Source organism: Suillus clintonianus, assembly GCF_016758775.1.
Source record: "Suillus clintonianus strain FC179 chromosome Unknown DEU56scaffold_25, whole genome shotgun sequence".
NCBI classification, from domain to species: Eukaryota; Fungi; Basidiomycota; class Agaricomycetes; order Boletales; family Suillaceae; genus Suillus; species Suillus clintonianus.
The window spans coordinates 440,029-466,487 of record NW_024539249.1 but is presented as its reverse complement, the minus strand read 5'-3'; the positions used below and the strand labels follow the sequence as shown (position 1 = coordinate 466,487).

Sequence of the window (26,459 nt, the reverse complement as noted above, 5' to 3'; positions counted from 1 at the left end):
GAGGAGCCGGCGCATCCTGAGCAAAATGGCGGCGATCGTGGGTGGTGTCGATACACCCACTTGCTCTCTGCCAATCGCTGCAGATGGGACGTCCGTCTCGCATTGTGAGTACTTTGCTGAGACGGGTGGTAAGAGTATTGAAGGTGTTGTCCCACGTTTTGAGGGACTTGCATTCAATAATCTTGTGGGGGTTTCGCCCAAGGCACACGGCACAAGTGGAAAGGGCGCTTCCGGTTGTGCTGGCTCGAAAATCCTGGCGCGCTCTCTTCCTCCCATTGCCATGCTCTGGGGAAGCCGATCGCTTCAGGTTGCGAGAATCGCGTTGTTGCTCGCGTCGATGACCCGACGAAGTGTTGCTAGTTGTGGCGACTCGCTGATCAGCCTGCGTTTGGGCGATGAGTCGAGGATGAAGCATGGGGTAATGTGTGTGGCATGAGGCAGCGCCACGTGTAGCGTGAGGCAATACGTTGGTGAAAACGACCAGTTTATCGTTGTAGGTGAAAGATAGAGTGTTCGTATTAGCTTGTGTAAGAAATCAAATGAAAAACGACGTTACTGACCATGTAGTCCCTCTGGTTGTCTCGTTTCGAACGTTCCTGCCAGTACACCCTCTCTCTAGTCCGCTCGAGAAGCTTGGTGTTGATGCCAGAGAGGTCATAAGGACCTGCGGACGATTTGGCTACGACATGCCAGCGCTTGCGCTGCTCAGCTTGATACGCTAGTAAGGTCTTCTGCGCTATCGGGTCTCGAAGAGAGCGGTATTCATGGACTTGAAGATTTTTCCAGAAAATCGCTAGCATTCTGACTCGATCTACCGGCCAGTCTGCTTCCTCAATGGCCGTGATGAAGCGGGGACAGGCTTGGCAAAAGTCCTCAAAATTGAGATCCTCGTCGTTTACAATGGAGGCAGCGTTGCGAGAGGATGCTGCTGAAACCCAGGCTGTTGAGCCGTCTGGGAGAGTAGACAGAACCATGGCGTCATCTTTGATGACGGTCTTCTTGGTTTGTGCGTCATCTAAACCGTCATTAGTAAAATACCACAGTTCCACGTATTCTCCTTTGTCAAGTTTCCGAGTCGCGTAGGCCGATGGAGTAATTGCGAGTTTGTCCGGTACTCCAGAAGCTTGGATGGGCGCATACTTGTGTTTAAGCTTCCTTTTCTCTTCTTTGCGCGCTGCTTCCTCTTCTTCGAGACGTTCTTGTTCCTGCCTATCCTCTCTTTCCTCTTGTTGAAGACGAAGGTTATCACGTTGCTCCCTGTCTGCTTCGACTTGCTCTTGCCACTGAGCTTTCTCAATGTCGTTAGCAGCTTCCCAAATGTCTCTGAGAATCTGTATCGCTTGGTGTTCGTCGATGTGCTCCGAAATTATTCGGGCTCGTGCCCCGGCGAAAGGTAAAATCGCGTAGTCCGGGCAAATGTTGAGATTGGGATCATTCCCAATTCTAGGCATAACGGTTGTGAAAACAACGAGTGTGTGTAAAAGTTGCGACGAAACGAGAGTGTAGTCGATCTGAAGAGAACTTGCAAGTAGTACGTAGTGGTACGAAGCAAGAAAGGTAAAGTCCCGAAAAGCTGTGCCGCCGCGTAGACACAATTCTATGAAGTTTTCGTGCCTCAAACTTTCGTAGAATATAAATTAAGTGACACTGGGAGTGAATTCAACACATTCATTGCCACTGTCACTTAATTTAATGGTTTTTACTTCCCACAGTGGTAGCGTCGCCGCTTCACGTCGTATCATGATGTGAGACGAACAGTACTAGTGTTCACGCTAGAGTCAGTACTCAGTACTCAGTACTCAGGACCACTGGCAGTACTCAGTGACAATAGTAAATGGCTGCGACTATTGGTGAGTCGGAGACGCAGTAGCTCTGTACTATAACACATGATCCCCACAAGCTACCATTAGGCCCATGTGTCACCACCTGCGGCCTCATGCGTTCGCCCGATTCCACGCCCTTGTCCACTTCCCGATGGTGTTCCCGCCTTTCCATATGCATGTCCTAGCACCTCGTCATCGTTATTAGACATCATGTACTCACTACCAGCGAATATGGAGTCTGGTAACTATGTTAATACCCAGCTAGTTGGCATATATACTACACAGGAACATGTGCGCAATTGCATTACATTGCTTTTCACTACGGTCAAAATCAAGGTTCGAATTGTGTTGAATTACTTACCATACACCTCAGTCTTGTGTTTCCCACTGCAGGTTTTGCAACTTGGCAGTACTCCCGAATTTGACGAGGGCGTCGAGATTCATCTGCGTTGGTGCTTCCTCCTCCCGAGAGATAAGCCTTCGTAGAAATATCGTAATGTCGGATTCACATAAGAATGGAAATGTGGTCTCTTTCAGTCCAGAAGCGTTGATCCGTAAAGATCGGTCCGTTTCGGCATCGTTTGGGTCTCTCTCTGGAAATGTGACGTTGAGCTGTGGCTCCACATTGAAGTCCAGACGGATAGTGATATATGGCAGAGTGGATGAGCATCTGATCGTATCATGCTTGCGTGTGTTGGCCCCCAGCTCTCGCGCAATAGGATTCTTCCCCGCTTTGTCCGAAATGAAAATTTGAGATACGCGTTTGAGATCGTCGGAGCCGAGGGTGGGATCATCAAAATATATAGGAATCATCTTGTCGACGAGCGGCTGCAGATCGCAGCATAGTACCGCACTTGTGCGAACCCAGTGTCGCAGAGTCCACTCTTCGGCACTGTGAAAGCGGTATCTTGTAAATAATATCGCTCGAGAATGTTAGAGGCTTACCTCGACATTTCGAGCGTAGGTTGCTTGGAATCCCCCGGTCCCGGGCCGGGGGAGATCAACTCTGTCATGGACACCCAATGCGAGAAATTGATGTAGGCATGCTGAAAAGCTGTCTTGGCCTCCTCACCCGCCAACAACCAGAACATCTCGCCAAAAAGGTATTGCAGGAAATCGACGACGGAGACCTTCTGGCAGTCGATCAATTCCGCATCCCGACTTCCGAAGTGATGTACAACCCGTATTGTGCCTTCGGAGAGATGGCCGCGAACGTACATGTCTTTCGCAAGAAGCAGCACAAGTCTGCTGACCAACTCTCCCCTCTGTCCTATCTTGACCATCCCCTCATTAACCTTTTCGTTCAAGGCCCACAAAGTGCTCCCTAGCCTGGTAACGGATGACGTCCCAGAATGGAGTATAATCGCTGCAACGCAAGACAGAAGGGGTTCTGATGGATAACCGGTGAAGGTCCATGACCTATCTTGGGTCGTCGAGAAGCATATCCGCAGGTGGCTAGCCACTCCTTTTTCAACATAAGAAACGGCATCGGGGTAACCAAAGCAGATGTCGAGACCGAATCGCTGAGACAGGACAGCGAGAGCCTGATTCGTATCCGATGGTTCAAAGTCGTTCGAGTTGAGAAGCTTCTTAGCAGCTAATTCCAAAATCTCAGCGACAGTTGGAGCGGAGCGACCCAGCGGGGTTCGGACGGATCGGTTTGGGCAAGAGCAGGGGCTGGAGGAGTAGGGTGTCAGGAGTGTCAGGAGTCCAGCAGGGTTCGGGGTCACGATAGTAGATACACGCATGTACAGCATACAGGACGATCATCATCATCGTTGTCCAGCATCCTCCTCGTTCGCTCCTGAACATCGTGCTGACCAGTCCATCTGGTGATGAGAGTGGGGCAGCGACCCAGCACAGGAGAAATTAACCTCGAGCACTGCGCAAAACTACGTGGACTCATTGATACAGAAACGACGCGCCGCAGAAACTCGAATTCCTCTCCTACTCAACTCACTTTTTTCTCAGAAATTTCAGATAGTGCAGCGCCAGGCACTCCCCGCCGTCGTATTGTCTCTTTGCCGCCTCACCTAGAACGACAACATTCCCCCGAGTCTGTATCGGGACAAATCGGAAGCACAAAGTTTATGCTACAGCCCGCACGGTTTACTCCTAGACAAAGAGCGAGCACAACAACGTCACCATCGTCAACGTCCTCACTTACAATTACCCGTCCCACACCGACCCCGTTTAATAGCACCGCACAATCCCCAACTACGAAACGACCGACATCAACGCGATTCAACATGCCCAGCGAAAACCCACGTCCGGTACCACTGTTTAGGGGAGACTATGGAGACAAAGAGGAACCAACAGAGTGGTTCGCTCAATTTGAGTTATCGCTGCTGGAATCCTGGGACGACGACAAGAAGGTAGACCGCTTCGAGATGCAACTAGCGCCAGGAAATTTAGCAGAAGAATGGTTTCAAGACAACGTTCCTACTAAGTCCATCACGTTCGCAAGTCTCAAACTCGCATTCCGAGGGCGCTGGCCACCACCACGACGACCCAGATATACACGTGCACAGCAAAAGGAACGGATTATGGCGGAGATACTAGAGGAAAATGAGATAGGATCATGGACGGCAGGCAACTATGGGCATGCCGCCTGGGCAACCAAAGTGTCGCGCCTGGCCTTAGGGATGGGCGATGTGGAGGGACACCTGATCGAGTATGTCCTCGAAGGTATACCCAACCTCCTCAAAGACCACCTCAAGTGCGACTACAAAAACTGGGACGAGTTCATAGAAGACGTGCAAACGGTACCAAGTGTGAAGATCAAGAGGGGACGGGAGGATTTAGATAAGGAGAGAGCCAGAGATGCGGATATTGCGAGGTTGAAGGCGCAAAGCACACCGTCAATGACCACACTGCAGCAACAGTTCGCGCAGTTGGCCACGAGTACCTACCGACCAAGCACGTATCGAGCAGCGGTACGTGCTCCCACACCATCCAACCCACCACCCTTGCTCGTGAGCAACCCAACAAACATTTACCCGTTTTCAACTGCACCAGCATTATCAGTCCGAGGAGGTTTCAACATGCGAGGAACACCATTCACGCGTACTCAACTCACCAGAACGCAGATCCTAGAGAAACTGTCTGCAGTACCCCAACGAAGTAACACGGAGACGGGGGTACGTCAATACGAAGCAGACGTAGAGCTTTGGCATCGAACGCATGGTACAGAAGGGTTCCCAACCATAGAACGGCCGTATCCGCTCCGCCCAGGAACAGCAATTCTCGGATCAGGAGAATGCTATAACTGTGGCATGGTCACAGAACCACCTCACGTTGGAGCGCAGTGCATAGTCCAAGAACCGTTGAAACCTCAAGAGGCTCGTTGGCGGCAGCAAGTAGCGGGTCTCCTCAGACGCACAGCCTCACCGATGAATCGACCAGGCTATGCAGTTACGCCAGTGCAATACGTCACATCAGACACCCACCCAAACTACGGCACATATCGAGCAACAACAACAACTCCAGTATACACGATAGCGCAACACGAGGAGCAAGGAGGGTGGGATGGACAAGACACTTGGGGCATGCAGGAGGCGGGGTACGACTGGATTCCGGAAAACGGCCTGGGACCACTGCCGACAGCGGACCAGCAGTAGCTCCCATGATAACTAGTCCGCGTCCTAACGCATCATCTACATCAAATACTGTACATGTCATTCCCTCAACTCTCATATCGACGGACGCAGAATCACTAACCGATACATCGTCTTCGCGTACTATCTCGGTTGTACCTTCATCTATGCCAAACAATTCTATTACTGACGTTTATTCGGTGGATGCTTCCGGCAAATTCATTCCCTCTCGAGCAAGTAATCCGTTCCTAACGGTACCATATCTGCATGGACCTCGTGGAGAGAAGGCACGGTTTCTAGCCATTGTCGACAATGGCGCAATGATCAACGCAATGGATACAGCGGCGTACCAGAGAATAGCACGACGCCTAACACCGCTAAGTCCTTCGACTAGAACACTTCGCATGGCTGACGGAACGCTAGTACCGTCCACAGGAGAATGGTCAGGAATGGTATCATGGGGACCAATACAAATCAACACAACCTTCGAAGTATTCCCAAGCGGGGGATCGTGGCGCATGTTGATAGGTAAACCGTTACTAGAACAAGCGCGTGCAATCCACGATTATAGTACTGACTCAATCATGCTACCTCACAAGGACTCTCAATATCAGCTACAGAACTTTTCTACCTACCGCCCCCTCCCAATCCCATGCCTACCAACCGCCATTAGATTCCCCTCCTCTTCAACATTCATAAGACCCCCTACTATAGAACCTAATATACCAACCGCACATACTATACATAATACCCAAGCACAAATATCTACATACCCACCAGAACAACTTACTATAGAATCATCGGATCATTCTGCGAACTTGACGCTACTAATACCCCCATCTAGAGCGCAAATAGACGAACGTACCAGAAGATCATCGGATCGTTCTGCGAGCTTGGCGCCACCAACAACCCCAGTCACAACACAAATGGACGAACGCAACATGAGATCATCGGATCATTCTGCGAGCTCGGCATCATTGGATCATTCTGCGAGCTTGATGCCACCAATAACCGCGGTCGTAACGCAAATGGACGAACGCACCATGAGATCATTGGATCATTCTGCGGACTCGTTGCAGCCTATACCTCCTGCCATAGTGCAGGCAAACGAGCCAACAGACGTCAGCCAGGTGGATAACGTCGAGGATGACAGAATGATACTAGGTGAAGTACCGGACCTCACAAACCCAAGCCTACCTGACGAAATCTATACTAGATTGACGGCTCGAGGACCATTCCACCCACCACGAGTAGAGGCTGTGGTGAATGCAGTCCGTTTTGGACCCCACCTCGACCAGCATCAGCTACGCAAAGCACGCGAATTGGTCACGGAGTTCGCGGACGTATTCGCGTTATCAATCCGGGAAGTAAGGCCGGTAGACTTCATCGAATTCCGCCTCAAGATACCGGAAGATGCAGTATTCTCAAGGAAGGTGCATCAAAGGCCCCTAACAAAGCCGCAGAGGGAATATTTGTTCCCGATCTTAGATGATATGAGACGGGCGGGAATCACGAGATTCATACCAGCAGACGAGGTAAAAGCGGTGGCATCAACCGTGCTAGTTCAGAAGACCCACTCGGGAACCAGCCTATCTCTGGACGACATCCGCCAAATTGTTAACCGTCAGTGCATTGAACTCGGTGAGCCTCCGGATCATAATGTCGAAGAGAGATCATCACCCGTTTGTCACCCAGAACCAGTAGACCCAGCCAAGGTGAAATGGCGGATATGTCAAAATTTCCGAGACGTGAACAAGGTATCCGACGTTGCGGCCACGCCGCAAGGCGACATCTCAGCAAAACAGCAACGATTGGCGGGACACGAGTTTATATGCGTATTGGATTTTGCAGCCGGATTTTATGCGATCCCAGTGGAGGAGGAGAGCCAGCCGTACTTATGTTTTTACACAGAGGGACGAGGTTACAAAGCGTACAAACGCATGCCAATGGGAGTACAAGGTGCGCCTTCATGTTTTAGTGACCTCACAGCTCAAGCATTGCACGACATAATGATCCAACTGCTCCTCGAGCTATACGTAGACGATAGCGCCATGGCAGGTAACGTTTTCGATGAACTACTATCACGCTTACGTCTTTTTTTCCTCCGTTGTCGAGAAAAGGGCCTATCGATCTCGCCGACTAAAACGCAGTTGTTTATGAGGGAAGTCGTCTTTGGTGGATCACGGGTAGGATATGAAGGTATAAAGCCAGACCTGGCGAAGATCGCGGCAGTAGCAGAATGGCCCGTACCGGCAAACCTTTTAGAACTAATGCGATTTTTAGGACTCACAGGATACTTCTGTTCGTTGATCAAGGACTATGCATGTATAGTGTCGCCGCTAACCGACCTCCTACGAAATCTGGACAGACCGCCACCCAGCGCGAAAGGAGGGAAACGTAAGTACAGACAGTACTTGCGGGAACGGAATCTCGACGCGTACTGGGACCAAAGACACGCGAAGACGTTCTTGAAGCTCAAGCACATACTAATTTCGGAACCGATCTTACGTGCACCCAAGTTCGATGGAACTCCATTTATTATCATTAGCGACGGGTGTAAGGATGGCTTTGGAGCCGTACTAGCTCAACGTACGACCCTACAGAAGCCAGACGGGAACACCATGGACACCATCCACCCTATCGGATTCGCATCAAAGCGCACGTCACCGGCTGAAGAACGCTATAAGCCTTACCTGCTCGAATTCGCCGCTATGAAGTTTGCGTTCGATCAGTTCGGATCGACGGTATGGGGATTCCCAGTCGAGGTAGAAACCGACTGCACCGCGTTACGGGACACGCTACTTAGCGACAAACTCTCCACCGTTCACGCACGGTGGAGAGACGGGATATTGGCTTACCAAATAATAGCAGTTCGGCATCGACCAGGCGTAACGAACACGGCAGCAGACGCATTGAGTCGACGCATGTCGGGAAGACCACGAACGGAGGGAGACGGAAGTGCCTGGACAGTTAGTGAAGATTGGGAGACGGCTCACGGCTTGGTAAACGATCTTTTATTAGTACAACCTACTGACTCGGTGATTTCAGACTTACGCGAGCGCTTCAAGCACGAACCCCTCTTCCTGGAAGTTATAGAGGCGATTCTCAACCTTGATGGAAGCAAACCCGAACGCGAACGTCGCAGGGCACGTTACCGTGCCCTAGGATATATGATCGACGAAGGGCGCTTATGGCGTATAGCAGATGGGAAGTCCGCAAGAGCGCGGGCGCGATTGGAGTGCGTATCACAGTCGGAGGCCACAGAGTTAGCACGACAAGCGCATGCTAACAATGGGCACTGGGGTCGAGACCTCACCAAACTCCAACTAATGGATCGAGTCGTTAGTCCACGACTCGACAGATCCATCGTCAATGCGTTATTGGAGTGCCCGCAGTGTAAAAACTTTGGGTCAACCCAACTACACGCACTCATGTACCCCATCACACGACGTCATCCCTTCGAGCTTCTGGTCGCGGACTATCTAGCACTTCCAAAAGGTAAAGGTGGGTACCACAATGTCCTACTAATCCTCGACACGTACTCGCAGTACGTGTGGGGATTCAAGCTAAAAGTTCACGGCACAGCGAAAACGACGGTGGATGGGCTCGAAGCGGTGGCACATACGTTCCGCCCACCAGACACGTTCATGACGGACGGCGGATCACACTTCGACAATGGAATCGTACGAACGTGGTGCGCAGCGCACGAAACTAAGCACCACGTAGTAGCGGCATACGCACCTTGGATTAATGGATTAGTGGAGAATGCGAATGGGAAGCTTTTGGGGCGATTGAAGAAGTTATGCAGTCCGGGGCTGGGAGAGGACGAATATGAGGGCGTGGACTCAGAGAACCTCGCCAAGACATGGCCAGATCATTTCGACAAAGCTATACGACAGCTGAATGAACGCATCATTCCCGCATTCAAGTTCTCACCTAAAGAACTCATGCTAGGACTCGTCGTCAACACGAATCCCACCCCAGTCGCAGACGCATCCACGGAGTTAAGCACGACAGAGGTCGACGTTCATATGGCATACGTCGAACAACAACGCCTCGATGGCGCAGACCATACTGCAGCACATACGGCACAGCGCAAAGCAGCATTCGACCGCAAAGTCCTTCAATCGCACGCAGGTGAAGTAATATTTGAAACTGAACAATTAGTACAAGTCTACGCTAACGCTCTAGAATTCACCATGGCATCAACGCGCAAGCTTCAACCACGTTGGTCAGCCCCACGACGTGTCGTCGCAAGAGTCGGCAACTCTTATACACTGGCAACCCTGGAAGGGTTCCCACTCAACGGCTTGTTCAATGCACGACGACTACGAAGATTCATACCACGCAACGGCACAACGTTGGCAGCGTTGCAAGATGCAATAGGCGAGTCAGATATGAGTGATGAAGAAGAACCCATAGCAGAGGGACAAGAGTTGGATCTACAGGCAGAGACCGCAGAGGGATTTGATGATGAAGAATAGCATATCACGCGCCCCCGGAGGGTCGCAAAGTCCGGGGGGGGGTATATGGAGCGGAGCGACCCAGCGGGGTTCGGACGGATCGGTTTGGGCAAGAGCAGGGGCTGGAGGAGTAGGGTGTCAGGAGTGTCAGGAGTCCAGCAGGGTTCGGGGTCACGATAGTAGATACACGCATGTACAGCATACAGGACGATCATCATCATCGTTGTCCAGCATCCTCCTCGTTCGCTCCTGAACATCGTGCTGACCAGTCCACAGTATGCTTTTCCACAAGTGATTTCCATCTATTCATGGTGGTCAACGAAACTGAACGCGCAAGGATAAAAACACAGGGATAAACAGTGGACGACCGAATCCGACAATGTGATCAAACTTTCCAACGTCACTCGCCGATATATCAGACAGACGGTCTGCATTCTGGTCCCAACCAAGATGCGTATAAGGCGGAAATAAAAGGTGGCCGCCTACTGCTATTTGCATAGAATTATCTGCAAGCTTGTGTGAAGATTGTAAACGGATGACGAAGAACGGGTGCTTACGGATCACCTGAGGAGCTGGAAGATCTACCACATGTGGAGTCGTGGATGCAAATACGACCCAGATTGATCTGTCTGTATCCTTGGAGTAGCAGTTGATCGCCCTCCCAAGAATGTGTGATGGACGAAAACCCTTGCTACTCATTTTGCTCAAAGAGTGGGCCTCGTCGAATGAAATCACGAGTTTTGGGTAATCGCTGGGATCCTCGTCCGTCTCAGTAAACATGCCCGACATAGCTGTCAACATCTTTTCATAAGCTTCCTTGACAAACGATTCCCAATTAAATTTCGGCGCTGGGACGTCATCTGCATGGCGTGAGCTGAGGTGGCCGTTGTGTGCAAAATGCAGCTTTTACTTTTGGTTTTCAGAGGCTCGACTTTTTGATTTGATATCTTGCGTTTTTTGGATGTCTGCTCCGCATCGGCGTACTTTTCGGAGTTTATCTGTTTGATCTTGTCAGGGGTCTGTTGCAAAGTTTTTGGTCCATCAGATCTGTTGAGCGATCATGATTTTCCCTGCTCACCTGCGCATATATAGATTGAACTTGGTGAAAGAACTTGGTACGAACTTCCGAGCCCATGTCGCACATGTCATCATTCCACGATGTGATTCCACTACTAGAGCGCAGCAAAAGTTCCTGCCGGAGCGCCTGGAATATGGCTGCAAAGAGTACGCAACAACGAGCGGCATATTCGGCTTCCGAGCAGTTCATGTCTTCTGTCAATATACGCGCAGGTACCGCGTCTCGTTTCGGGAAGCCGGCATCGCTTCGTTCACGAATGTTCATGTACAGTACAAGAACGCCCTTGTTCCGGAGCTAATTCAATACCGTTAGCCACCTGATGCGAGCATGTGGCTCTTTATAAGCCTCACCTCGGTCAATACTCTCGATTTCCCTGTGCCAGAACTTTGGACGATCGAACAGAACTTGGCATAGTAAAGGCTCTGGATGCCACGTCCCTTGTACTTGATGTTGTTTTCTTTCAGGTACTCGTAAAAACCGTCCACCGCCTTCCCGACGTAAGGTCTGGAGAATGAATCATAATCTGACATGGCACCTAGCGTGTCGAGGTATTGAAATGATTGATTCTGAAGCAATCGATGAAAGCAGCCACTGCCTTTATAATATGAATGAAAGGGGGTCGATTGCAGTGCCAAGCCTGAGCGGAGTACATGCGCGAGTCAGAGTGGAACATCAAAGGGGCTCGAGTGGAGCGCGCACATGGACTCGACGCGAATTGGTTCCGCCGCGGGATCAAACGCCTGGTCCTTAGATATGGTAGATATGGTAGATGTTTCCTCACCATGTGAATCATCTTTGACTCGTCTGCGTGCTCGATCTGAACCAGTTGCGCGTAACGCTCGAGGCAAATGCTGACCAGCTTCGTCTCCGCGATTCAACCACCTGCTCCGTAGCGCGGAAAAAGAGACAAAAAAGCTAAATCTGACACGGCAGTGCGCTTCTTTGCGCACGTCACGATAGATCTATAACTCATGCGGTCAGTCTTCCGCCGACTAAGGCCTGCAAAACGGAGAAGCTGTTCAGAAATATCTGGGCACACGAAGTGATGCGAATGGATGCACGGCGTACGATTAAATTGTATACAAATATATGCGATGACGTGGGCTCAGTCCGCGTTATCTACTCCCCAACGAGTCTCCCTCCTCTTCCAACTGTATGGTCAGCTCTTCAAGCCCAGAGATTCTGCTCCGTAAAAGTTCATGTACGCGTTTGCGCACGCCATCAGTGTTAGGATGTTTGTGTGATGAAAGCGCGAGCTGGATGTGAATCGAGCCAATGACGTTTGCTGAGTCTTTGGGCCAAAACTGGGGGGATGAGTAAGAGGCAACACCATCCACGAAGGCAAGCTATAATGGGAAGCGGGTGACTCAGAGTCATTAGAGATTAGGAGGAAGATGTAATACCTCAGAGAGTGCTTGTTGGACTTCTTTCTCGCGGGTCCCCATATCAAGGCTCAGAACTCTACCTGTGTCAATTACCAACGGTATAACACTTGCAGCGATCATGATCGCAATGAACAACGACGCTATGGGATCGAATATCGTCCATCCATAAAACTGGATGAGGAGGGTCGAGATAATGACTCCGACAGAACCGAGCGTGTCCTGGGAACATCCATTAATACTGACGCAAAAGTGCGCGACAAATGCTCACCGCCATAACGTGCAAGAAAACGCCACGCATATTGTCACTGTGTCCTTCGTGATGGTGCACGTGTTCGTGTTCGTGATCATGGCCATGATCATGGTCGTGTGAGCTGTGTTCCGAAGACTCCATCCCATGGTGGTAGTGGTGATGATGGTCGTGCTTCAGAGTGCTAGGGTAGCTGGGTGAGAGCGGCGAGTCTACGCCACTGGGGGAAGATAGGGGAAATGGAATGGCAGATGCGACTTGAGCACCATCAGTGGGTATATGGAGGGAAGGACCTCGAGAGTGAGGCTTGCGGCCACGTATTGAAGGACCCTCTTGATCTACAGGCAAAGGGGAAGGGGGAGGATGGGTATGTGCATGATCAGAGTGTGAATGCGAGTCTAAATGAGAATGGGAGTCATGATCCGAGCAAGAGGATGAGTGATTTGAAGAATGCAGATGTGAGGAGTGCTTGTGTGCATGCGAGTCTTCATGGGATAGCGAGGACTGCAGAGGTTCACTGGGCTTGGACGGCGCATGGTCATGCGAATGGGCACCGACCGGGTGACTGTCATGTTCGTGGACATGGTCACCATGAGCATGCGAGTGATCGTGGTGAGAATGCCCATTATGTGAATGATGCTGGTGATCATGTCCATGATTATGTGAATGACCCTGTGGCCTTGAAGTTAGAATGAGACAAGCCAAGTGGGGGTATATTAACGAACATGATGGTGATGGCCGCCCATAGCATACATGCCAAACAAGTTGACACCTAGTCCGAGGGAGCTGATTAGCAGCAGCTGGTTCGTCGTCATTTCCGGAGGGTCCAATCTACAGAGCGTTAACGTTAACATGATTATCATCCGCGACCAACCAGAAACGTACATTCGTTGTATAGCTTCAAAGACGATGAAAACAGATATTAAGATGAGGAATATTCCATTGGCAAATCCTGACAAAGTTTCGATTCGGCCGTATCTGTAGAGGAATGAATCACTGCATGCGTCAGTTTGATACAAAATATACACTTACCCGTACGTGAATCGTTCATCTGGAGGCCATTTGGCCATGATCGAAGCGAGTAAGCCGACGCCAATGGCCAAGCAATCAAATGCCATATGGATAGCTTTCAAGGGAGTCGTCAGCACGCAGAGACTCTCTCGTCGTTCAACTCACCATCAGAGATCAGACCCAAGCTGTTTGTCCAGACACCGTATAACATCTGGACTAGCATGAAGGCTAGATTCAACATAAGAAAATAAAATATCTTCCTTGACTCGGGGTCCGAAAGTATCGAGTTCAGATAGAACCTCATAACTTTCGGTACTGGAGTACGCGATGGACCCGAAAGTGTAGGATCATTGTCTGGACGTATTGCTAGATGATAACAGGTGAGAACCGGCAACCACAAGCATGCGGAATGAATGCTGACAATAATAGAGCATCACCCCCAGCAGTAAATCGATCCAATGGGGGCGCTGAGAAAAACCAAGGAAACCCATGGCAGTCGCAACAATGAAGGCGAACGGGTAGGAGACCAAGAACATTTGAGATGTCTGGTTGACGTTGAATTGCATGCCAATTGTGTCCGGAGTCAAAAATATCATCGTATATGCCAGAATTGGAAGGACTGCCAAGGAGGTTAGAGGAACAATAGGTGTTGGCGGAAGGTCAAGCTGAAAAGGTAGAGTGAGATCATAACAGAACACCTGGATGAGAAGTACATACGAGGGCTTGTCTGAAGGCGTAAAGCGGGAGTCCAACAACCGCTGCACCGAGTGTACTGACAGCCGTTGTCAAAGTGGGGTTCACAGTCGGAGCTAAGACACCACGAAGATGTTCAAGAGCATAAGTAGATATGCCATGCATAACCAAGGCTCCATAACCAGGGGCAATGATGGAGACGCTGCGTCTCGACAAAATCGCGTCCGAGGCAAATGAGAGTAGAAATGACGAGAAAGTCAGGATGGGCTTCCACATCTGAGAGGCCTTATGAATAGAACGTTTCAACTGTGTGGAGCAGACTGACCGAAGCGGGGGCTATGAAGGAGTCCACCCACATTGCGGAGAAATGACTGAATAACATTACCCTACATACGGATGAGTCCATGTAATCCTGGGATTCATTGTTAAGAAACAACATACCTTGGAGAGGGAAGACGGTACAATGCTGTAAATAGGGCCGCTTGCTGCACGAAGAGCAGCAATGACGACACACCAATTGCTGTCCACTGAACGTGATCAAGGGGTCAGGACATAAAGCGCTGGAGTAAATAACACGTACCTCTATATTGCCATTCCTCATCAGCTTCCCCGTAAAAGCTTCCCATATCATCATACCCAAACCACCACAAGCCAACACCCTCATAAGCACCCAGAACACTCCCACATCATATGAGAGAAGTAATTCTTTTGCTGCATAGAGCGCTAGCACGAATATGACATTAGAGGGTAATACGATTGGTATGAGTCTGTTACTGATTCTAGAATAGGTTTCAGGAGTGAGATATTGATACACATACTAGCTAACCAACCAACTTACGATCCAGTCAGCACTTTGGCTGGTTTCAAGCTGATTTTACGGCGCGTTCGGGCATCTGGGGGAGACATCCGAGGACCTGCGTAAAAGAGCGTGAATATTCTAATGTCGAAACCGCGCGTTCAAATAGGTTGCAATTGCCAGTTAGTTATTCTTACAAGTGCAATAGCCTAGTCTGCCTTTCCCACGACCTTCCTTAGTTTGCTCATGTTTGGTCTCCCATGCCATATCTCAAGAATTTTGTCTTGCTTTTCACTCAAGTTCAACGTTGATCACGGTGAGTCCAGGTTCAAAAGCTACATTTCTTTTGGATGAGCCTTTTAGATGACGAGTCTGAATCTGCTGGCGTGCGGTTTCCTCACGACAGCACCCATGACGAGTCTTTCAAATTTTACCATTCATGCATATCTGAAAATTTTCATTTTTTCGTCGAGTTCCTTCGCATAGATTGTACTGACGAGAACCTACCACAGATTGCATTATCACAATGCCCTCTGCTGTTGAGGATGATTGGTCTGATTCCGATGATGAGACCGGTTCGGAAGTTGAGACGGCGGTTTTGCTAGGCATTCCCGATGGTGTAGTGGAGACAGAGACTGATATCAAAGATGCTGCGGTTTCTCGCATTGGCGGGCTTCCTGTACGAGCATGTCTCTTCGATCGTGTACGATCAACTTGTCAATGCAGTTTACTTGATTTTTTTCAAGGCAATGCTGCCTTCGAGAGAACCACCGTTCTCTTCCTCTCAATGCAAGATCTGCTCGTACCCCATGGAATTACTTGTACAAGTCTGGTGCCCAGTCGAGGACAGCCCTATGGATAGAGCATTGTACATCTGGGGATGTTCCCGGAGTGCATGTCAACGGAAAGATGGGAGGTAGGTCTGTACTGCTCCGTGAAGAAATAGGCTGTCATTCTCAGCGAATCCTGAAATAGCGTTCGTGCTTGGCGTGCTCTGAGATACAACGTAGAGTATGCATCAAAGCTTGCAAAAAAATTGGCGAAGAGACAAGCGCAACAGAAGGCTTCTTCACCTGTGAAGACTGCACCTACAACTAATCCGTTTTCAGTTGAGTCAAACTCGTGATGTGTATATAGTCACTTATGCGATTGTCAGATGCAGGCGGGATTTACTCCTGGTCCTTTTGGATTGGGTGATCAGGTGTTCGGACAGCCAGCTCCCACAGTCGCTGCCGCGATTGAAGACGAGCAAGAGGACACAAGTGACACGGAAAGTTCCACGTCCGAATCTTCTGAACATTCATTGATTACTGCGATGGCATCCACAACGGTTGATGATTCACCTTGGCGAGCTGCTCCATCATTTCCTCCTTTGTACCTCTCAACGACATCTGAATATTTGCCTCCTCCACCCAAGACTAAAATCCCTCAGAGTGCCCGCATAGAAGATCCTGCAGATGATGATTCTAAAGGCGGAAAGGACGTGAGCTGGGCGTTCGAACCATATGAGAACTCCTTGGAGGTGGATGGTGTATTTGATCGGTTCACGAAGCGGGTGGGCCATACGGGAGAGCAATGTCTCAGGTCAGCTCAAATTCAATCTCTTGATACAATCAACTAATGTTTTGAATGTAGATATGAACTGAAAGGGATCCCTCTGCCTTTTTCTTCGGATAAAGTATTCGACAGATTATTCCCTGTCCCTGCTCAGGACCCTCTCCCGGTGACAAAGGCCGCTTTCAAGGTCGTCCCTGCCGTTAGACGGTCTTACAGTACCGCTTCAATTCCTCCGTGTCCGGCATGCAAGGAAGCACGCGTCTTCGAATGTCAACTTATGCCCAACCTGATCAACGTCCTCAAGGTCTCGATCAAAGATGAGAAGTTGACAGATGAACAAAGGATGAAGGCGGTGCAGGAAGTCTTGCAGAAAAAAGCAGCATCTGGTATGGAATGGGGTACTTGCATGATATTTTCGTGTTCAAAGGACTGTTGCGTTGATGATGAGAGGGAGTGTTGGAGAGAAGAGTTTGTTCTGGTTCAGTGGGATGATTGAAGTTGTTGTGTAAGATTACCTTAGATTTGATCCTGCTTGTCGGGTCGTTGAGAACCATAATTGAATCTGTGATGGGAATAACGTTATTTGTTTTCTTGTTCGTTGGTTTCATATTGCTCTTATATGGACCCTATCGTTGTTCATTCGCCAGTAGCAGCACGTCCCCGGACGCAGAGATTAGCTTCATCTCACTCTTCGCTTTCAGACTTTTCTTGCCTACTGTCCCTCACAATTCACTTTGACGCCCTCTAGCGATGCCGCAGACGCTCACTCTGCCTCCCCCCGTTATCTTCGAGTCTGACGATGTATCTGAATCTGGCTCAGTCTTAACCAGCCAACGATTTCCCCACACCCGTGCCCAACTATTAGTTATAATTCGTCAGCAGAAGGGCGCTGCAGACGGCTTCGATGGTGATGGAGACGTAGATGAATCAATCCGCATCAGCACCTCTTTTGTGACGAAAGTAGCAGGCTTTCTTGCTAATGAGCAAGAAGATGAACTTAAAGAATCATTGAAGACTACTTGTGGGGTAGAAGACGACATGGTTAGCTCGCGAGATGCCTGTTCTAGCCCCCTTTTGCTGATCTTCTGTCTTCTAGCTTGAACAACATGTCTTAGATTTGATGCATAGACACCACGACGACGTAGCAGGCGTTCCTTTCCTTTTCTTGACTCCAACGCGACGACCATCTCGACCCTCTTCTCGCGCTTCCACCCACTCTGCTGCTCGGTTCATTCCAAACAGGCCAGATACCCCCAGTTCAGTACCCAGTTCTCCTCTTGCTATCGGTTTTCGTAGGCCACATACACCTGCTGGTTCTCCTCTTGTCGCTGGAAACGCAACCTCATACATGACTGCACGTAGCGTTTCGCCCATGAACTCTCCAACACTGGCGCATGCTCAAGCGCAAGTTCATCCTCAATTCACTTCAAGCCTTCCATCATCACCAATAAGCTCTCCTCGACTTTTGAGCGCAAAAGCAACCGAATTCAAACCTATACCCCGGCCCCTATCTGCAGCTGCAGCTTCGTGCACCCCCGGAACCCTTTCTGGCTACAGAACCGAGACACCGTCTCCTGACTTGTGGTCCCATACCCAGCTCAGAGCAACTTCTAATCTCGCCATCGCTGCGCCGTTGGTGCCGGACAATTCTTTGCAGCCCCGGGCTGTAACTCCAAGCTCCCTCCGCTCGTCCCTTAGACCAGGAGAAGAAGACGAAGAAGACGACCCATTCGACCCCTTCGCGCCCAAGACAGCATCCAACTCCTTCCATCCAATTACGATCACTGACTTTGACCAGTGGATGGATAGTACCTCAATCTCACCCGATGATCCACTTGCACAAAGTTACTACCAGCAGGGCGATGACTATGACCCGCAGTTCGATGGGTCAGTCGACGACGTGGAGGGGACAGGGTACTTGACAGATGGGATGACACCCCTTGATGTGCTTAGCTCGGTGTTCGGATCCACCCTTGCGCCATCTGAGCTGGAAGATGCACTTTCTCAGAACGGTTATGATTTCGACCGTGCTATGGCATGGCTTATTGATCGCGCTCTACCTTCTCCACCTCAGCACAGCCAACCTCGTATGCAGTCCATGGGAGGACGAGTGACGTTAGTTGCTAGGGATGGTAGCGCCGGTGTGCATGGAGGACGCGGAGGCTTCCAGCCCGCCCGAGGTTCTACCAGAGGCAATGGACGGCCCGTCCCGGGAGGAAATAGGGTTTGCCGCTATTACCTTGCGGGTGAATGCTTGCGCGCCGATTGCCGCTTCAGGTTTGTTGGTCCATGCTATTTTGTATTACGTCCACCTCATCTTCATTTGCAGCCACGACCTAGAGAGAGCCCTCTGCCGATTCTGGTTGCGTGGGACCTGTGCCAAACAGGATCAATGTGAATTCTTGCATCACCTTCCTAAAGACGTTGATGTGGCTACTGTGACTGGCGCACTTTCACGGACCAGTATCAGCAGCTCTAGTACCCGCACTGCAAGCCCTCCACCTGATGAGTTCCCAGCTCTCGGATTCGATGCGTCTCGTAATCGGAGAGGTTACGGCGGCGCCCGTGATGGCCATTGGCAACACGATCCTGGTCGCACGAGATTTTCAGCGGCCGTAAAGAGACCAGCTCCTGCTCAAGTGCCAGTGGACCGCACAACGGCCACTCGTCAGCCAATCTCATCCAATGCATCTGTGGATAACCTGCACATTCGCACCTCGATCGTGGCTCCCAAGCCATCGCCTCGCATCAAGTTACGTTCCCCGGCACTATTGCCCACGCTACCTACCGGGGAATCGATCAATGCTTTATATATGTCATATCGATCTCGAGCACTGCAACTGGGTGCCGCTCGGAATGCGTGCTTATCCCGGGCCGCCGATGCATGGAGGCGTGGTGATGGTGCCGCAGCCAAACGATTTAGCAGGGAGGGTCACGATCTCAATGCTAAAATGGGCAATGAGATGACGACAGCCGCTAGTAAACTTGTCAGAGAACGTGCAAAAGTTGCTGAACAAGCTGTGAAGAGCCGAGATCTTGGCTGGTCTGATGATGCCGGAGACCGAACTGCCCGTGGCCGAACCTGCGGAGGAGGTTTGGGAGTATGTTTAGGCATAGCCGCCACCACCGTAGGCGGTGATTCGAAATTGACGTCTGAAGAGAGGACTGAATCTATGCTCGACCTCCACGGTTTACATTCGAATGAGGCAACGGATGTTCTCGAGGAATTCTTGCTTGCTGTGAGTACTCTGTGCAACAGTCGGGTGCCTTTACTTAATCTCAATCTCAGCTCGAGCGGGAACATTTCCTTGGTCTTGGTATGCATTCTCTTGTGGAGCTAGCAACTGTACTCATTTCTATGTTTCAGCTTTCCTTATTGTCGGAGAAGAAAAACACACTGGAACACAGGACGCAGCGCGTGGTGCCTCGCGGGCCCGCCTCGCTGCAGGTGTGCGAGAATGGCTCCATCGGTGGGGTTATCCTTGGAGCGAGCGCGACGGCATCATCTGTGTAGATTCTCTTACTCACGGATGAGGACGCCGTTGGTGCAATCTCCGTACCACCGGAGCTGATAGAATGACCCTTTTGCTAAGACTGGTATTTGCTTTGAAATGGAACGCTGTGAAGGATAATGTGTTATTAGGCAGATCTATTGAAGGGTGTATGATTGTACAAACTAGGGCAGAAAATGTGATTTCCTTTTCTTTCGTCTTATGTCGTGTTATAGCGTTCCTTCGGACACTCGAGAACTTGGCTGAACTGATGCTACTGATGAGCGCTTACAGTATCTGTGTAGGTTAAACTTATCCCTCGTCGCGTTCTGATTGATGTGGTCCAGGTTACCACGGGCGCCGAAGCCGAGAGCCTTTTTATATTGACGGGCGAGTTTTTTCCACCGTTAACCAGACGATAAGAAGCGCTAAGCTTGATGACGGTTACCAAGATGATGGCGATGTGCAGTGAGTGATGTATGTACGAATCACTTGGGCTGCTGGGAGTCACCACCTCATACCGGAATTCAGCAACCTGTGGGCAAGTTGCGTATCAGTTTGTTTGTCACACAAACGGAGCTTATAGGTACACATGCATCAGAAAAACTTATGTGCTATGCAGAGCCCCAATATTTTTGGGATCCACTGGCCTGACGGCACGAGCGATCTTTGCTGAGCCCACTCGGGGCCCTACTGTGACATATGGGTGAGAGTATTTTCTCCTGGTATACACACTCACCCTGCATAGCTCCGTCTAGCAGGAACGAGGTCTAATGCAAGTTCTCTTATGCAGGAAATGAACTATCTTTGCTTATGGCGTATCATATGGATGCTCACCAAGCTCGAATACTTTGATTCTATTAAGTGGATTCATGAGGCAACCTAGATTTTCTAGTGGAGCCTGTTGGAGCTTCACATGGTACCCTTACATCACAATCAGTTCCATCCACATGTCTCTAATCAATTACGCTCACTTCTGACTTTTTAGAACGTACAGTCAGAACACCCCGGATCATCCCCGCGTCGAATTTGAATAACATTGTGGCCATGCGCATACTTATCCATGACACCCCCCCTCCTCCCCCGGCGCAGTACCAACTTGGTGAGCGAGCCTCTTTGAAATGTTTCTATATTCATTATGCATACGCCCAAGCAATCTCCGCAGTGACACCTTGTACCAGATGCCAAGCTACTGGTGTTCGAGAGAATATTCGATTCGGTTCGACTGGGATACTACATACTCTGTCAAAGATCGGCCAGAGCAAGGCCAGGCGATAGGGGTGCTCATGCACCCACTCCCTTCTGATTTTCGAACAGAGATCCGCACACAAGAATAGTATTAGAGACTCTGTTTTCACGGACTTGTCTGGCAAGGATCATGGTCATTAAAAATGATGCAGTTCGGATCAACATCCCATCATCACAGCCTCCGCCAGGTACCTCCTTGACCGCAACAAAGACCCTTAAAGGCCTCGTCCTCGCCAGTCTCATCGTCATCAAGCTTTCTGTGCTTATCAGAATAAACAATCCCGAGCTGATCTAGCCCCTTTCGATCCTAAGCGATATTGCCTTTGCGTTTAATCTATTTCTATATGCTTGATTATGAGAATGTTCACAAACCCACTGCATTCAACTCGCTGGCTAGGACTAATTAAGTGCTTAGCGTGAAACTTAGAAGCGACCTCGCGAATGATTATTGTTGCGGGCGCAACAAATTCATTTGTTGGTTTCCTGCTCGGGCATGGAACCGTTGATCGGAGGATATTCATACGTTAGGAGTCGAAGCAGTGCGGGGATACGCCGGGAAAGGCTATGGTCAACGGATGATAAATTTCACTTGAATGGCTGTACACTCAAGACTGTCCAAGACAACCGCGCCCAAGGCTCGCAGACTGACAACAAGCTATACTGCAATGGCTGTGATTTCTTCACCGTTCGTGAGTCGAACGACTTGAATGCACGGTCGTTTTCACAGCCACTCGCCATAAAAGGCAGGCGTAGTAGAAAGAGTTCATCCCTGACAGTACGCGACGTGGCTGCCACCATTCCAAGCCTAACTTGCTACTGGTCCACATGCCAACACAAGCCCTAGCTCACTCTTTTTGAGATTGACCACGACCACAATTTACAAGTCATGAATACTCACGAACGCGAACAAGACGAGCCACCTCGCCCTTTTTCCATTGATCTTACCTTGGAACTTGAGCGCCAGCTTGACAATGAATCAAACCCGAACTCGCCAGTGGATGCCACAGAACGTCCTCATTCCCTAGATTCTCATGTTCTTGCTTCAATTGTCACTCAGTTGAGACTATCACTCGCAGATGTCACAAAAGAACGAGATGAACTCTCACAGACAGTCGTTGAAGTGCGGGCCCGCGAGGCAGGAACTGCAGACACACTTGGGCATATGACGGAAAAATGCTCAAAGATGCAGGAGGAACTGGATAATGCTCGTACAAAGATTAAGGATGACGAAGATACGATATCAATACTCAGGACGAAAGTCGAGGAAAGCAGGTATGTTTCACATTCATACATCTGCACAACGTGCCACTCACAGTGCTTCTCAGGCGTGGCCTCATGCGTCTACAGTCTGAAAACCGACGGGCGAGTCAAGTGCCTTCAGCTCTTGACTTGTCTAGAGCGGGCATCCCTTCCTTTAATGGTCCGCCATCCTCTAAGCGCGCATCATTGATAGGATCAACGACTGGGCGTAACAATGCCCACAAGCGAATATCCTCGGTCTCCGACAATAACTTCTCGCTCGACAGCTCTCATTTGACATCCCCTGTTGGCACTCCAACTCCCGCGACTTTCACCCTTCCCGATGTGCAGAAAAGCAGGACCCAACAGCCTGCCCACACCAGGAGGATGTCTGGCATGTTCGGTCGTGGCTCGCCACCGCAGTCTCTTTTCCCCTCGGAAGAGTTTGCTGAGTTGGAAATGCTACGCCGGGAGCTCAACTCTGTGAAGGCCGAACTGGATGATGTGAAGCATGAGCTGAGTGAAACAAACGAGGCTCGCGAAGCTTCAGACACTTGTGTCAAAGCTCTACGGGAATTCATTGAAGAGAACCAAGTTGGTGCTGTGCCGAAGAGCCTTCCCCCTTCAGCTGCAGAGGTCAAGAAAGCACCACCACCACCAGCTGCCGCTGGGTGGGGATTCAAGCTCTGGCGAGCAGATTCCTTGACGCAGAATCCTGCGCTGGCCTCTTCATCCCCCGTCGCACCCGTTACCCACGCTGCCTCCCCATCACTATCATCGTTGACACCCCCCGTTCCCCTCTCCAAGAAATTGGGCGACTTCTTTGGTGCTCGCGCCATGACAGCTGCTGCTTCGCAAACGCCGCCACGTGTTGAACAAGAGACAATGTACAATGGCATGTCGGATACATCATCCATCGAGGATTCTGTAGTCGAGCCCATCAGCCCCGCTAGCGAGCGTCCCCGACCAGTTGTATACGTACGAGATACCACTAGCGTGACATCAGAGTCATCGCGGGATCTTGGCGTCACTCTCGAGGGAAAGATTCCCCCCTGTGCCGACGGAACCCTGTCCCCTGCTGTCATTTGATTTGACGGGGACATTTTCTGATTGGGCTCATCAATGACAATATTAGACATTCGATTTCGTTTTTCTGGCCTAGGCTTGGGCAGGAATTTCTCATGACAGATACACTTTTTTCTCGCAGATATAGCATATACCTCTGTAATGTACATAAGCACGAGAGCGGGACGGGATTATATGGAGAACAAAGACTATCGCTCAAATCGGTCAGATTATTGTCCTACTTTGATAAATGACTTCCAAGTCGTTCGATGTCAGGTTCAGCCTGGGACAACGCAGAATGGCGTCCCATCGGAATAGAAGATGTAAAAATAGGATAAATTTGAAACCGACAATCAATGACTTTCGAGTTCTCCTCCGCACCCAATCGCGAAGCAGATTGAGCGCATTGGCTCATGAGTAACTTGGGGCGTTGCCGAGAAACCACCCCTCAGCAGCGAACATAACGTTCCACTGTCAAACACAAGGTTTGAAGCTTTCCCAAAGCAAATGCGCTCCAAACATGCAAGGTGCATACGCAGCCTTCGGGATTATGTTGAGTCCGAGGATCGTATCGAGGATCGTAGATGTTGCGAGTGGGTGTTGATTTTTCTTACGCAATGTCGTGGAAATTTTCGCGGCGGAGGTTGCACATTTTAGCATGAAGTGGCGAGTGATAAAGTTGGCGAAACGTTGGCGGCGTGCAAGAATAATGAAGGAACGTGTGTTCTCACCATTAATATTGGCAACGGAGGAGAAGAGAGGGAAAGACCTCACGAGGATGTCAACGTTTCGACGTCAATACCGCCGTACCGGTGACTATTTGCGGAGCGGGCACAGTGCACGTGATGTAAAACAAAGCTTCGCTTTGCCAGGCTTTGCCCCGCATCGATAAAATTCAGAATTTCTGGAAAGAACTGGGAACAGTCAAAAAAAGGATAATGAGTACAGACGTACTCGATACAAGTCGGGTAAGGACAAACTATTTGAAACATCCACGAAACTGCAGTTAACCGAAGGCAGCTCCTAGGCGCCATCATGACTAGTCCACACTCGGATGAGTACTTATCGATGCATCGCAGAGTTTCAGAGACTGATGGTCCGCAAATCGCAAATAGTGCCGATCTAAAGGCATGATCGCGAAAGCGATCAGCCGACCGTGGCGCGGCATACCAGCACAATTTAGCACAATTAACAAGTGTGCCTGCTCTCGGTAGGGTGTAGCTTTCCATGATTGCCCGTCAGGCTGAACAAGCTCAGGCTCCTGAGCACCGGAGGGCGGAGGTCGACTTTCAGAAATGAATAGCCAGTTTTCCCGTAGTTTTCGTGTGCAGATGTGCCGTAATCCATAGAATCCGGAGGCATCTGTTGAATCCGATGATGTCTTTGAGAAGCCGTGGTCACAATTTGCGATGATTGGCGTGCTCGGTCCTTTCGAGATACAAGACAAAGGGTATTGGTTTCCCGTGACGCGAAGACCGAGATATCTGCAGTTGGAGATTCAAAAGCGGTGAAAATTCAAGTGGAGCCGTACTTCCCATGGATAGGTTCTGCCAGTAGGTGCGGATCTACCGTTATCTTTTCATCACACCCTGGCATGAGTATTAGAAAACACCGGCTGTTGTAGAAGGGCATGGATGCATACTCACCAGGTACATTCGGTTCGACTATCGCGGATGAATGATGGACTTGCCAGTGGAAGTGTAATACATATTCCATCCGCTCATAACGCATGCAGGTTCCCATGCACATTCGATTATCACGGACTGCTAGGAAGTCGTCCTGGAATTATCACAATCTCACATCGATAGGACCACGCGTCGATATCCCACTATAGGCCGCTACTAATTTGTGCCGGGGTAGGTCTTGTCATGAGAATTTGCCTCAAGGCACAGGGCATAGCCTGTTGGACAAAAAACATGAGCGATTGTATTCCGAAGTGGTGGGAGCTCAATGATAGAGCTAACGTAGAGAGTGATTGGCAGGTATTTGTTGGCGCTTTTTTTTGATTGCCTCACTGGCTCCCGAGAACGCATCCTGTGAGCTGGAAAAAGATTCATTTGATCTCTGTTCCGATTAGATTGTGTCGATCGTCTTCCTGGGTTTAAGATTGCTCTGGATACGTTGCTGCCGGGTTAAATGATAGATAGCCAATGTCATGGGCCTGAAAAGTGTCCTGTAAGCTCGCTCTTAGAATTTGTGGATATTTTTATTTAGTCCAGAGCTCGCTTCTGTGGGGAGATTCATCTCATACCCCGTACATATAGATCTATTGATAGTAATCAGTGCGAGGAGCATGACGTTTCCCCCCCTTTGTGTGCAAGAGGGTTGGTGTTGTTTACCGGTGCCGTTGGAAGGGGATGTCCTTCTCATCTCGTCATCGCTTGTCATTGGTCTCTGGCATGTTCCGTGCTTCTTTTCGGGTGCTATGAGCGGTATTCACCGTCCATGAGGACCCATCTACTCCATCGACAGATTTTTGAGGAGCAATACTCGTTGCTTGCGAAAGGCCCACTAGGATGATGACACGTGATGAGTCAGTATTGGAATTGAAGATGGGGGTAGTACATATTAGTACAATCATGTTACACGGCGCGTACCTGGGATCAGTGGGGGAGAATGCTGTCCATCATGGGTCCAGACTGATTCGTGTGTGACCGTCATGGATACACTCCAGTCATGTTAATCTCGTGGACTCGACATACCTAGATCTGATTTTCCGATTCTGTTGCAGGGACTGGGGATGATTATGGAAGTAACGGAACGGCGG

At 49.9% G+C, this 26,459-nt stretch overlaps 10 protein-coding genes across 10 annotated transcripts; 4 read left to right on the top strand and 6 right to left on the bottom strand.

The window, feature by feature from the left end:
• Positions 1-25: 25 nt before the first annotated feature.
• Positions 26-214, bottom strand: DEU56DRAFT_715388 (uncharacterized protein; the record flags this gene model as incomplete). Its single annotated transcript, XM_041347577.1, has 1 exon — positions 26-214. A coding segment is annotated over one exon (189 nt), but the record flags the coding sequence as incomplete, so codon positions are not given.
• A 304-nt stretch (positions 215-518) lies between these two features.
• On the bottom strand, positions 519-1,451 carry DEU56DRAFT_734473 (uncharacterized protein; the record flags this gene model as incomplete). Its single annotated transcript, XM_041348384.1, has 1 exon — positions 519-1,451. One exon carries the CDS (start codon positions 1,449-1,451, stop codon positions 519-521), a length of 933 nt encoding a protein of 310 aa, XP_041209916.1.
• Positions 1,452-2,192: 741 nt separating this feature from the next.
• DEU56DRAFT_979858 (uncharacterized protein) lies at positions 2,193-3,571 on the bottom strand (the record flags this gene model as incomplete). Its single annotated transcript, XM_041359762.1, has 2 exons — positions 2,193-2,715; positions 2,775-3,571. 2 exons carry the CDS (start codon positions 3,569-3,571, stop codon positions 2,193-2,195), a joined length of 1,320 nt encoding a protein of 439 aa, XP_041209915.1.
• An 87-nt stretch (positions 3,572-3,658) lies between these two features.
• DEU56DRAFT_911467 (uncharacterized protein) lies at positions 3,659-5,443 on the top strand (the record flags this gene model as incomplete). Its single annotated transcript, XM_041357295.1, has 1 exon — positions 3,659-5,443. One exon carries the CDS (start codon positions 3,659-3,661, stop codon positions 5,441-5,443), a length of 1,785 nt encoding a protein of 594 aa, XP_041209914.1.
• Positions 5,444-10,197: 4,754 nt separating this feature from the next.
• Positions 10,198-11,490, bottom strand: DEU56DRAFT_911465 (uncharacterized protein; the record flags this gene model as incomplete). The annotated part of the gene is made up of 4 exons (XM_041357294.1): positions 10,198-10,742; positions 10,793-10,901; positions 10,961-11,254; positions 11,311-11,490. The coding sequence occupies 4 exons, from the start codon at positions 11,488-11,490 to the stop codon at positions 10,198-10,200; spliced, it is 1,128 nt and encodes a 375-aa protein (XP_041209913.1).
• A 245-nt stretch (positions 11,491-11,735) lies between these two features.
• On the bottom strand, positions 11,736-15,273 carry DEU56DRAFT_885483 (cation efflux protein). Its single transcript, XM_041356185.1, has 13 exons — positions 15,135-15,273; positions 14,877-15,075; positions 14,738-14,823; positions 14,622-14,682; positions 14,321-14,572; positions 14,025-14,268; positions 13,769-13,969; positions 13,625-13,718; positions 13,478-13,570; positions 13,318-13,423; positions 12,614-13,264; positions 12,364-12,564; positions 11,736-12,306 (listed from the first exon to the last, which is right to left on the bottom strand). The coding sequence occupies exons 1-13, from the start codon at positions 15,200-15,202 to the stop codon at positions 12,076-12,078; spliced, it is 2,487 nt and encodes an 828-aa protein (XP_041209912.1). The 5' UTR covers positions 15,203-15,273; the 3' UTR covers positions 11,736-12,075.
• Positions 15,274-15,398: 125 nt separating this feature from the next.
• Positions 15,399-17,225, top strand: DEU56DRAFT_855731 (programmed cell death protein 2). Its single transcript, XM_041355255.1, has 5 exons — positions 15,399-15,771; positions 15,839-16,008; positions 16,068-16,200; positions 16,249-16,676; positions 16,728-17,225. Exons 1-5 carry the CDS (start codon positions 15,619-15,621, stop codon positions 17,143-17,145), a joined length of 1,302 nt encoding a protein of 433 aa, XP_041209911.1. The 5' UTR covers positions 15,399-15,618; the 3' UTR covers positions 17,146-17,225.
• DEU56DRAFT_855728 (uncharacterized protein) lies at positions 17,219-20,371 on the top strand. The gene is made up of 5 exons (XM_041355254.1): positions 17,219-17,690; positions 17,746-18,926; positions 18,979-19,888; positions 19,939-19,966; positions 20,017-20,371. The coding sequence occupies exons 1-5, from the start codon at positions 17,400-17,402 to the stop codon at positions 20,181-20,183; spliced, it is 2,577 nt and encodes an 858-aa protein (XP_041209910.1). The 5' UTR covers positions 17,219-17,399; the 3' UTR covers positions 20,184-20,371.
• Positions 20,372-22,316: 1,945 nt separating this feature from the next.
• DEU56DRAFT_708598 (uncharacterized protein) lies at positions 22,317-23,638 on the top strand (the record flags this gene model as incomplete). Its single annotated transcript, XM_041347460.1, has 2 exons — positions 22,317-22,660; positions 22,714-23,638. Coding segments are annotated over 2 exons (1,269 nt in total), but the record flags the coding sequence as incomplete, so codon positions are not given.
• An 889-nt stretch (positions 23,639-24,527) lies between these two features.
• DEU56DRAFT_277742 (uncharacterized protein) lies at positions 24,528-25,753 on the bottom strand. Its single transcript, XM_041345436.1, has 4 exons — positions 25,339-25,753; positions 25,224-25,281; positions 24,673-25,176; positions 24,528-24,606 (listed from the first exon to the last, which is right to left on the bottom strand). The coding sequence occupies exons 1-3, from the start codon at positions 25,439-25,441 to the stop codon at positions 24,732-24,734; spliced, it is 606 nt and encodes a 201-aa protein (XP_041209908.1). The 5' UTR covers positions 25,442-25,753; the 3' UTR covers positions 24,528-24,606; positions 24,673-24,731.
• Between the last annotated feature and the right edge of the window lie 706 nt (positions 25,754-26,459).